The sequence below is a fragment of the Periophthalmus magnuspinnatus genome, chromosome 6 (genome assembly GCF_009829125.3).
Source record: "Periophthalmus magnuspinnatus isolate fPerMag1 chromosome 6, fPerMag1.2.pri, whole genome shotgun sequence".
Lineage (NCBI taxonomy): Eukaryota > Metazoa > Chordata > Actinopteri > Gobiiformes > Gobiidae > Periophthalmus > Periophthalmus magnuspinnatus.
In genome coordinates this window covers 24,205,448-24,217,545 of record NC_047131.1, presented here as the reverse complement: position 1 = coordinate 24,217,545, position 12,098 = coordinate 24,205,448, and the positions used below count along the sequence as shown (strand labels likewise).

General features: G+C 38.5%; 1 protein-coding gene across 1 annotated transcript; it reads left to right on the top strand.

The window, feature by feature from the left end:
• The first annotated feature begins 693 nt into the window (after positions 1-693).
• On the top strand, positions 694-11,859 carry LOC117372621 (C-Jun-amino-terminal kinase-interacting protein 1-like). The gene is made up of 12 exons (XM_033968443.2): positions 694-795; positions 1,477-1,803; positions 5,238-5,313; positions 5,751-6,320; positions 6,800-7,339; positions 8,091-8,321; positions 8,788-8,863; positions 8,947-9,113; positions 9,208-9,311; positions 9,502-9,612; positions 9,790-9,959; positions 10,154-11,859. The coding sequence occupies exons 1-12, from the start codon at positions 778-780 to the stop codon at positions 10,224-10,226; spliced, it is 2,463 nt and encodes an 820-aa protein (XP_033824334.2). The 5' UTR covers positions 694-777; the 3' UTR covers positions 10,227-11,859.
• The last annotated feature ends 239 nt before the right edge of the window (positions 11,860-12,098 follow it).

Below are 12,098 nucleotides of genomic sequence, written 5' to 3'. Positions count from 1 at the left end.
CAAGACTGAGTCAAGACTTCACTACAGTGAGGCCAAGCTGGGGATATAACTTTTGAAAAACATGATGCTGGTGTTACAGTTTTTCTCTTTGAGGAGTAAATGGAAAACTGTTTTCTACTATGGATAAAAGAGTACCTCATCAATTGCACAAAAGAATCTGAAATCCGTAAATGTTTCAGAGATAAGTCTTTTTAATCCAAGCCAGGAGCTCGTCCAGGGCTTGGCTGCTGTACGTCAGATGGAGCCTGATGGAGATGAGCAAGATCTGGAGGACCAAGTAGAGAAATGGTAGTCTACTTGATAATCATTTCGAATTATTTTTTAACACAAATAAATAAAGCAATTTAATTTATTTTATTCAGTGATTACTGCATTCTATGCAAGGTTTATTAGATCAAGAACCAGGGCCAGTAATAAATAAATCTGAATTCTAAAAAAAATCTCCCAGTGTGTGGTGTTTTCCGTGATCATCATTTTTCACTATAGCAAAGTAATCCTGTGGCTTTTCACCTTCACCAGTTCATGGACCTGAGATTGCTGTCATTTATCGTGCTATTGCAACTCTCACTTTTGTCACTAGATGTCAGCAAAAAGATAGGTCAGTCATTGCCATGTTGCCATCACCCTCAGAACAGGAATTACCAGAGCATGTTCATCAATATAAAATTTAACACGCAATTTTAAGTTTTATAAAAATGTGTTCTACTACTTTTCAGGCTCACAGATGACTTCAGTGTAACTGAGTTTGAAGATGAAGACTTGTCTGAGCTGACAGAAATGAAAGACCACGGCCTGGTAAGTTATTAGGTGTATTTTTGCACGCTACTTCATTAACATTTCATTTTGATAAGATATTAAAATCTGGGAAAATCTGTCAGCTTAATAGCAAACAGGCCTATCTCAACTATCAGAGTTGAGTTTAACACTAGAAAATTAAAAATAAATAAATAAATAATCAAATTTTGTATTTTTCAGTAAGAGTCTATGCCTTCATTCAAAGTGAAATTCTACACATAAAAGAACAATTGCAGGGTCTATTTTACTATGACTACTATTAAGAACTGCTTTATCTTGTTCTCACTTACAGGATGCACATTAATCAAGCTCAATAACCATAATTAAAGGATCTCCGTAATAAAGGACTTCACCATACAAACTGTTAATTACAGCCACAGCATTGTTAATAGTGATCATTGATTACTTGATAATATATGTCATTGATTGCATTAATTGCGCAAGAGTTCCCATGTCTGTATTTTTCATAGCAGACAAAGCTTGCTGTTATTTTAGTGGGCCCCACACCATCTGTTTATTAGTCTTATTCACTCAAAATGCCACAAGCAGGACAGCTGATGATGTCACCCGTACACTCTGAATGGCTGCTCTCACTTCCTCCTCCCTGCCATCTTCCCCGTCACTCCGCTTCCTCCTGCCCCTCCCCTTCTCTCTCCCATCTCTGTGCTATGCTCCTACCAGGCACATGACGAAGATGCTGATGATGACGTGACAGATCAACTGGCCAATCAGCTCTCAGCTAGGGAGTGGAAGGGGTGTGTCTGCAGCAGCAGCCTGGAGCTGATCGATGCTGAGGAGACTGAGGAGGAAGAGGGAGCCGAGCAGAAGGTAGCAGAGGTGGGTGGGGGAGGAGGAGGCCTTGTCCGGAAAGAGGAGCAGCCCCTAATATTGAGCTGGGAGCAGGGGGGCACAGGGCCACCAACCTGTTCTACGGTCATGGACAAATACAGACCAAAGAGGCCCACCACTTTGGCTCTGTTCCCACAACAGCCACAAGCCGGCTCCCAGGTAAGAGCGCAGGGGAGGGGACCAGTGTTATTTTTACACAGCTGAGAAAATGGGTCAGTATATGTTAGCCAGGAGCTTTGGGATAATGTCAACACCTTGAGTAGCTCCATTTGCTTATGTGCTGTCCGTGGGATGTGATCTGGCCTGGGCACTTTGGGAAAAACAGCTGCATCGGCCTGTTTTTGATGTTCTGTAGTATTGCTATTCATAAATCCACCCTGTCGCTCCACCAACTGTTTTGTACAAGCTCTAGTGATGCTCAAGGACACTGGATGTTGATGCCTTCTCTTCTTCCCAGAACAAAGGTATTACTGTACAGTGTGATGCTTAATTTATCTTTAGCACAATCCGAAGGGTAGGATGTTACTGTACTGTAAGGAAAGTCACAATGGTCCAGGGCCAGTACTGAATTATGTTAGAGGCAGCAGCAGAGACGGTAGTAGTGGCCTGGACTATCCCTTTAAATGAGCAGCATCCTGTTTACCGTGTCAGCTCACATCAGCGCACAGTCATTTCACCTCCTCCCGGCTTTAGCTTTAATATTAACGTCAACTCAAAACAGGCTCAGCTCAGGGTTATTATTTTATATATAGTGAGTGATGGGTTATGTAGCTCTCCACTAAATAAAACCATGAACAAGCTTTGCAGCCAATTAATCTATCTGTATTAGATCAACGTTTCCCAAAACAGCCAATGCCCACAAACAGCGAAAAAGATTCAAATAGATTTAACCTGACTTACTATTTTATAGCACAGCATTTAGTCAGCGCTTTACAGTTACATGTTATGTTGATTTCGGTTTTTCAGTGTATTCCTTGCAGTCTACATGTACAGTGTACAAAGTACAATAAGAATACAAAAGACATATTCAGCTATTCCAAACAACTAAGTGTAATACAATATCTATTTCACATTCTTAAATAATTTAGAATGTGTTGAAACTAGTATTTAACTATATATATTGCTTAAATAAATTAAATAACAAAATGGTTATTTTTAAAAGATTCTTTCAGACCAAGGTTTAGTTTGTTTTCATACCTGGCAGACAGCAAGTTCATTAGTGTGAAAGTGGTCACATGATTTTGCCTTGACATGTCCAGTCGTTGATTTAAACAAGTTTTACCTCGGTCTTCCTACCGGTGGCAGTAGGACGACAGTGCCATCTGTAGTCCGACAGGACAGCATCCCAGGTGTGTGAAAGCATCCCGGTTTATAATACCATGGGCACCTTTCTGTATTTCAGTTGCATTCAAAACCAACTAAACCTTGGTCTAGAAAATGAATCTATTAAAATAAATTCACAAAAGACCAGATAAACAATTTTGGACTAACAAATGGTTCCTAAATTCTTTTGAAAACTTTTTACTAAAATATATTACAGTGCTATAGGTAAAACTGACAAAATACTTAAATTCATAAATGATAGGAAAATTGTGTGTGACTAGTTTAATCAGCAAGCTTTTCAGTCCTTGAAATTTTCAATCCTTCAAATGTTTCTGTTTATCTTATCTATGCAATGTGTTTGGAGAAGGCTATCATATGTTATATGTTTTAGGCTTTACAGATGTTATTAATAGTGTGCACAGTATATTTCATTTCTGATTAAGGTCAGAGCAGATTGTCTGGCAGTCAATGATCCTGATGAAACATAATCAGAAAATAAAATGCTGATGTGGACACAGCCTTCAGTGTCAGGCCTTTTTGAGCCATAGGCTGTGCTGAGTTTATCTATAGCAATAATCTCACAACACACCTCCAGTGTATTTTTACAACATGCTGCTGCTCCAAACAAAACTGACTTAAACACTTAAACATAACATATTTATAATTTACATTGTTAGTTAGACTTGATTTGTTTTTTTTAAAGGAACTGTATGTGGACTGTGCTCTTAGTTTTGAAAAAAGGTAGGCCTACTGTAATTACAACTGAACCTGGGTCGCCAGTGCCTAAACCTGCGGGTAGACGACACATACAAGTTTTTCTCAGTATATGGACAGGTTAAGCCTCATGTGAAAGCTGAGAATGTCCAGAATATACTCACTGAGCTACAGATGCTGCACTATAATGATTAGCCTCAGGTGGGAATGTTTAGGTTCTGAGAGTTCAGGATTTAGATCAGAGAGAGAGAGAGATTTAAACCAACTGGAGTTCAGCATTGAAACTGGCAACCAAATGAGAGACTCATGGCTCATTCTCCTTCCTGGTTGAATAATTGTCTAGCCAATGTTTTTTGTAACAAAGAATAAATCAGCACAAGAATCACTAAAAGTTTGATTTGAACATGTTTACTTCATATCTGATGACACAAATAGGTCAAGTCTATGAAATTTTAAATCTAATTCTTATATACAGTTCCTTTAATGGCTCAGATGGAAACTTTACAATTTTTACTTCTCATTCCCTCATTATGTTGTTAAAGCTAAAGGGTCTGAACTGTATTTTTTCCAGTTCCCCTAACTTGCATTTTCTATATTTTATTCTTTCATCCAGATCTGCCCAAACTCCTATGATAAGTAAACTATAAATATCTAATCTGTAAATTTTTATAAACTCTAAATTATTAGCTCAATGAAAAAATATTGCTTTTTAGTTTCATGAACCTGTGCTCTCAAATATACTTTTTACAACTCAAAGAAAAATATCTACCTAAAACATTACTGTATCTATTTCTGTCTGTTGAACAGTTTGTCCAGTGTTCTCTGTACTTTGCTGTCTCTGTCCTGCAGTGGATGACCTGGCTCGGTTTTCTGATCCATTTAAGTGCATTGATTTCTCCCCTGCTATTGCTCTCCTATTTTAATTATGTTTTTTCATGCACAGTATATATAAAAATGTATTAAGCATTAGTTAGTTGGTCTAGTACCACTGGATAACTTTATATTAAGAATTGAAATTGCTTAGTACCTAATTTACTCCTAGCCTGGTGAACCAGTGTCTCCTACTTTCTTTGCATCTGGTAAGTACTATAGGAAAACCATGTAATCTCGAGTAGCTAGGCTAAATTATTCCCAAGGATAGAAAACCTACATACCAACTTGAGACAGGTGGACAGACAAGGTTCAATTTAATAAAATATTAAGTGCTTGGTGATGGAAAAACATATCATGTCATGAGGGATTCAGAAAAATACAAAATGGCATCACAAATCTTGTCAGGACTCCCACATTTACACAGTTTCCACGTAACCATAGTAACAGCTAATCGAGCAGCAGATGCGTGATAGGATATGAGTGTGAGTCAGCACTCTGACATCGAGGTGAAATCGCCACACACTTCCTGCTTGTTCCCTTCCTGGCACTGACGTCACATGTTCTGTACTTACAACGTGAAAATGCCTGAACCAGGATTAAGTGTGAGACAGGCCCAAGACTGCACTGTGTTTGCCCAGGTATTTTCCATAACAAATGTACATTATATGTATACTCTCTTCCAGGACACTATAAACAACAATTCTCTTGGTAAAAAGGACAGTTGGAAAGACTCTCACTCATCCTCGCCACATATCACAGGTGAGAGTGAACCTTAATCTGCTGTATCAGATAACTAATCTATGACATTAGCAGCATTTCATGCCACTCAGTGCTCTCTCATCACAGCATCCCTCCTCCTCCTCAGCTTTACATTTGTGGAAACAGACGCTATTGTATAAAGCTGGAGCTTCAGTGTTTACAGTGGACCAGTCCAGAGTCCAGAGCCTAAATCTAAAAGCACTCTTTTTGTTAATGTTCTTTTCTGACAATGTTTAGTTCTTATTAAATAAACAACATTGGCCTTTTTTATCTTTATGGATTTATTAAAGCCAATATTGCAGTACTTTGTATTTCTGGCTTCAAGTTCATTTGGTTATAAATTGCTAGTGGAACAAAGATTAGCCCACAGTCTTCATCTCATTACTCAATACAGTATGTAACCAGTCCATGTGCTTTCTTTGTCTCTGCATGTGAAGGGGATCAAACACCACCGGGTGCCCAGTCCAAAGCCGAGGCCAAGGTCCGACCCAGCACCCGTCGCCCGGCCCCCAAACCCCCTGTAACCAATGGAACTAACAGCAGAGCAAACGGACAACCTACCGCTGTTGCTACAACTGACACACGTGCACGGGTCAGAGAGAGACAGGGGTCCACCAATGCAAGCAACCAATCCCCCAGAAGCCAGCGCAGGGGAGGCGGAGGAGCAGGGACAGGGGGTAAAGGCACAGGACGGGGTGGACTGAGAGACAGGAACCAGACCGACTCAAAAGCAAAGGATGGGTCAGGCAAGGATGAGAGGAGAGGGGCACGGCTGTGTGAGGAGAAGTGCAGAGATAAAGACAAGAATGGACACTCCAGAATAAGGGAGACGATTGGACTGAGAGGCAGAGCAGAGGCCAAAACAAAAGCAGCCCCTAAAGCTCCCACCAAAGGAGCTGGAAGCAAAGCTAATAATATGCTAAACAACCATCAACCTTACCTGCCCGCCATGGTGGTCCCTCGCACACCTGTTGCACCTAGAAAGAATGACAAGAGCAAAGAGAAAGGTAAGGTGAAATTACACTGAAGATTTGAAAAAACTGTGTCTTTTAATGTGTGAAATCTGTATTTAAAACATCTTACAGGCTCCTCAAATCATAATTAGATCTTGCTTGTTATTTCAGGAAAGGCAATACAATATAAATTGCCATATTAACATGAACTAAAGTGTTTGTATCATGTCATCTTTGAGTTGTTGGCTGCATATTTCCCCTTTCTTCTCTATGATTACACAACTCTAAAACCTCTTAACTGTTTCCTTCAGCTTCTGCACAAGTACTTTTTTGTTGCTGGTGATAGTTATATTTCAACCTAGAGATGCTAAAACTGTGAACCACAATCTGTTTGGTTGTATACTATCCTGAACATAATATATACAAATAACATACAAACATTTAGAAATAGACTATATCTTTCTAATTTGTTGTTTTGTGATCTATAAAATTGTAAATGTAAATTTTTCGACATGTACTGTCTGTGTGACCAGGCCAAAACCATGACAGGAAACAGGAACAGCCACCTGCCCTGTCCCGCTCCAGCAGTGAAGGTGGCTCTAACAGAATGTCCCTGAGCTCGGACACAGAGGGCCCCCCACCTGGACCCCTACACCCCTCTCTGTCCTACAACCCCAACCCAGACATCAGCGAGGAGGATGGTGAGGGAGAGCCCACCCCATCTAAGAACATAACACAGAACTGTCCTGAAGAAAATACAGAACCCAAACCAGAACTAGAACCAGGAACCATAGAACAAAATAGCACTACTATTACAGAGGACACTAATGTGGTCCGGACTATCCCAAAGAGTGAGACCACCGCAGGGCTGAACTATGACTCTGTGAAGTACACTCTGGTGGTGGATGAGAACTCTCAGTTAGAGTTGGTCAGCCTCAAGGACTGTTTGCACAGCTACAGTGAGCACAAAGATGATAGTGACACAGAGACAGTCTATCAATCAGCCAATGAGGAAGAGGATCCCGAGTACGAGGTGGAGAGGAAGAAGAAGGATGAAGAGACCAAGAAGCAAGGTATGTGCATATATGCTCTAGTATTTTAATTAAAGGTACACCATGCAGCTTTTCTGGTGGAGGGTCTACCACCTGCATATTTCCAAGGAAATGTTAAGGAGATGGGATGAAAACTTATCTGATTCCATGGAGACAAATGTGTCTCCACCAGGTCAAATTACAGGTCATATCTGAGAAGAGGTAACCCCCAAGTAAGCATGTTTTTCAAGGTGTTTTTAGGCAGTGAAAACATCTCTAATTGAATAAATGCAAGACAGACAAGTTCAATGCATTAATGTTGAACATTTCATGTGAGGTAATTACATCTCCATAGAGCCAAACAGGTGATGGACCATCCATCAGAAAAGTTACAGAATGCACCTTTAAAGCATTGTCACTTTAAATGACACACATAAAGATGAAAGCAAATTAGTAAAAAAAAAATTCAAGAGGATATACTTTTTAATACTTTGTACAAATAGAGGAAGGCTAATATGCCTGCAGATAGCTTAGCAGTACAAGCTTTGTATTTCAATGTATCTTTCCTTCAGTGATCACACGTGTCGACACTAAATATCAGATATCACTTTCACTTGATATAGAAAGCCTTCATACAAGAACATTGCTCAGTATAATAATTGTTGCATATTGAAAATGTATATATTAAGAACATGCAATCTGATTCAGGATGGTGCATTTATTAACTGTTTCTTATAAATTATAAATGATTTTACCCAGACATTGTTTGACAGTCACATTTGACTACTTTTAGAGAGGAGGAAAGAGGAGGAGAGGAAAAGAAAGGAGGAGGAGGATTTGCAGCGGAGGAGGGAAGAAGAGGTGAAGAGAAGGAGGGAAGTAGTGGCTACTTTTTACAAACATCCCAGATTCAGATCTACAACAACCTCAGAAGAAGACCAGTCCAAAGAGGGCAGGGCCACAGCACCGCGCAGCAAAAAGTTCCTCAACCTTTTTGGAGGTGACAGCGATTACAGTGAAACAGGTGATTTTTTTTTTAGATTATTTATTTGATATTTTATAGACTGAATAATGGGGCCAGATGTCTCATTTTTAAAAAGATTACAAAATACAAACTTACTCACTTCATGTTTCTCAGAGTTAAAATCTCTGCCTTATCTTTGAAAGTCCCATTTCACAAACTTCAGAGTTTTTGGACTGGATTGCAAATTTCTATGCAAAGTTGCCTTTTTATAGATCACCAACGCAACATAGAAAGTCACAGAAGTTTTTTGTGCATATGTTACACTCGCTTTATAAATGAGTCCCCTGAAATGTATAAAAAGAAAATAAAACACATTATTAAGATCAGACTTACTAACCTTATTTGGCCATACAAATGGCTGATGTAACATTTCACATTTTACATATTTGTACATTTTACTTTTTATTTTATGGTGCTTTGGTTCTGCACAAGAGATTTTATTGCCTTGTGTGTGACATTCAATCAGGTGCCAGCTCTTTTGGAATGTTTTCCTGTGTTTTGAATGGAGTGGAGCGGCAACAGAGCCACAGAGCTGTCTACAGGTAATCTTTTATTTACCAAACATATTCATAGAACACTAATCACACACAGCAAAAGGGAAGTTAGTTTACATATGCATTTGTAGGTTTGTTCCTCGCCATGCCGATGAGCTATACTTAGAGACAGACGACCCAGTGCTCATCCTGAAACAGTCCGAAGACTTATGGTGTCAGGGCTACAACATGAGGACAGGAGCCACTGGCATCTTCCCTGCTTTCTATGTGGTCAAAGTGTCCAAAGATATTAACAATGGTATTCTGACACTTTTTCAAACTCTTTGATACATATATATTTTAAAATATTGTTATTTGTCATATTATTATATCTCTCCATTATTCCCCGTCAGCCCCAAAAGAAGGCTGGCTAGAGCAGTTTATGGTTCGCTTCCTTGGATCCGTCCAGGTGCCAATTTTCAAAGGCAATGATGTGCTCTGTGCTGCTATGCATAAGGTTGGTTTTATATATATATATATATATATATATACACACACACACACCCCCCACACACCCCTACACACACACATATACCCCCCCCCACACATACACACACACATAAATAAATATATATATAAATACAAAAGTGTAACATTACATACTTATATGTTGCCCATTTAATTCCCAGTGGTCTGGTGTCTTGCAGGTGGCGTGTAACAGGCGACAGGCGGGACAGCCCCCCTCTGCTTGTGTGCTGGAGGTCAGTGTAAAAGGGGTGAAGATTATCGTGCAGGATCAGTGCCAGTCTGCTCACAGGGTATGGCTTTATTCCAATTCCAGTCTTCACTGCCATAATGGACCAGTCTTATCAGTAGGAAAGAAACAAGCTTAGGGTACATAATAGTGAGGGTGATCAAATTACTGGCCATTTGTAATGCAAAACACATTGGAACACCATATAATATAAAAATATGAATTATCCTTTTTGTTTCAGGGGGACCAGTGCTTTAATTTCTTCCAGTTGAAAAACATTTCCTTTTGTGGATGCCATCCAAAACACAACAGATATTTTGGTTTCATCACCAAACATCCTGACCAACATCGCTTTGCCTGTCACGTGTTGATGTCAGATACAACACTGCATCCTCTGGCTGAATGTGTAGGGTAAGACAGCTTTCTTTGTAAGTCTCAAAGTCAATTTTGAATATTTCAACAAATGTAGACTGACTACTATATAATACACTACTGTGTGTCAAACTGTGTGAGACTGTAAGAATTTCTATTTTTTAGGTGTTGTGCCTTTAAACAACAACTTTAAAATTTACTCTGTCTCTTCTGTTCACATTTTGTCCTTCTAGGAGAGCGTTTAAACAATATTATAAGCAGAATATTGGCTACTCATGTCCTACTGAAGACATCTTCATTGAGTAAGACCACACTGCCTTCTCACTGCGCGCATGTAAGCTTGGTCTTACACCTCTAAAGAGAACACTACTTTCTCTGACTCTGCATGGTGGATTTTTTATTTACATTGGGATAAAACACACAATCCCTGACTTTGTTGACTAGTTATATCTCTGGATATTAATGGTATGACCAGGGATATCCTCACATTTAACAAGAATTCACCTGAATTTAACATGTTTATAATCATAAGAATATGTATTGCTTTATGATAGTATAATCCCATTGGAGATTGAACCATCACTAGTTATATAGTAGATGATTGTTTTGCATAATTTGTATGGAACATTATTCTGTGTTAAAACAAAGCAACAATACAGAAGAATGACAATTGGCACAGATACATATTCAACAAAGGGCCAGCATAAATGGTTATATTGCTTACCATATTGTATGTTCTTGTCAAAATATTGTGAACAAAGTACAGAACGAACTAAACTCTACAAAATGGCAAACTTTATCTTACATTTGGTGAGGACCAGTGTACCTAGGAGTTTTTCTTCTTCTTGCACAAATGAGGGTTAATCTAAAATATCAAAGCATAGCTATGTAAATTATAAACATTACTGACACATGACAATCTACTGTTGAAATGTCTGAAGGTGCCTAATTTTACTTTTGCTGCTTATTTTTTTCATCTATAAAGGTATGCAAAGCTTTTTTCCTTTAATTGTGAATAAGGCCTAAATGACGCTGTGCAATTTGTCACTAACAAAGGATCCTGGTGGACTGGACATCTGCAGTGATGGATGACAGTGAGCTCCTCAGCTCAGGCTTTTTCTGCATTGTCAGCTTAAATATAAACCAATATTCAAGTTAGTAGATTTGATGAACGACCCTCTAAAATCAGCTACTACAAATAGAATAAAATGTGTGTAATAATGATAAAAATAAAAATGTACTCAGACCTCATTCTGTATATACAATAGGTATAAATTATGTTTTTCAACTTCTTCAACAGCATAGAAAAAAGGAGTTGCATGTCAGCCAGGTCCTGGTTAGCCAGCCCCTCCTCCTATTTCCGTTGTGCACTATAGGAAAAGAGTACTGACTAATAATTAACCTATTTTAATTGGAAAAGCAAAACACATAAAAAAGAGCTAACAACTATTGTATAAAGAACAGCATGACTTGGATACAGTCACATTAAAAAACAATGTCTGGCAATACAGCAATGGAGATGAAGCCTGGATTTGTAGTATTTTCTGAATATAGTGCCTATAATTTTCTGATATGACTTTTGTAGTGTCTATTTGTGTTCGGCTTAAAAATGTCTCCAGCCCAAGCCCACTTTGCAGTGTTTTTGAGGACTGAAACTGTGGCACCAGATCCACCAGAAAATGTCCATTTTGTCTGTTCGTATGTGACCATTATGGTGAATTGTAAATAAACCATCATTACACAGTATGTATCCTGTATAGAAATTGTATGTTTGTTTGTATAGAGTTATTATTATTGTATGCCGTTAGTTTGACCAAAACATGCATGATATTAATGTTGTCAAATGGAGACAATATGCAGAATTGTTTAACAAAGTTCTTGTCAATAAACCATGTTTACAACTAAAAAAGCAAAATTAAATACATGTTGGAAATAGTACAATATATCCTCCCATGTTTGGTATTTTCATTAAGCAGAATACAAAGTATTAAGCTAAAATAAGACAGACAGATACACACCACAAAGATATGAAAAGACATATTCTTTTTTCCCCTAAACTTTTCCTGTTTTAGGTCAATTAGGATTACCAAAATTATTTCTATTTCCTAAATGCCAGAATAATGAGAGCAGGATTTCTTGAGACAATTTTATCTTACTTGCTTTAAAGTCAAAGGTTTA

What these genes read in the sequence shown, in the direction of transcription:
- LOC117372621 (XM_033968443.2), top strand. An exon ending in AGCCACAGAGCTGTCTACAG is followed by an intron (nt 8,864 to 8,946) that starts GTAATCTTTTAT and finishes ATGCATTTGTAG; the next exon opens with GTTTGTTCCTCGCCATGCCG. An exon ending in CCTCTGGCTGAATGTGTAGG is followed by an intron (nt 9,960 to 10,153) that starts GTAAGACAGCTT and finishes TTGTCCTTCTAG; the next exon opens with GAGAGCGTTTAAACAATATT.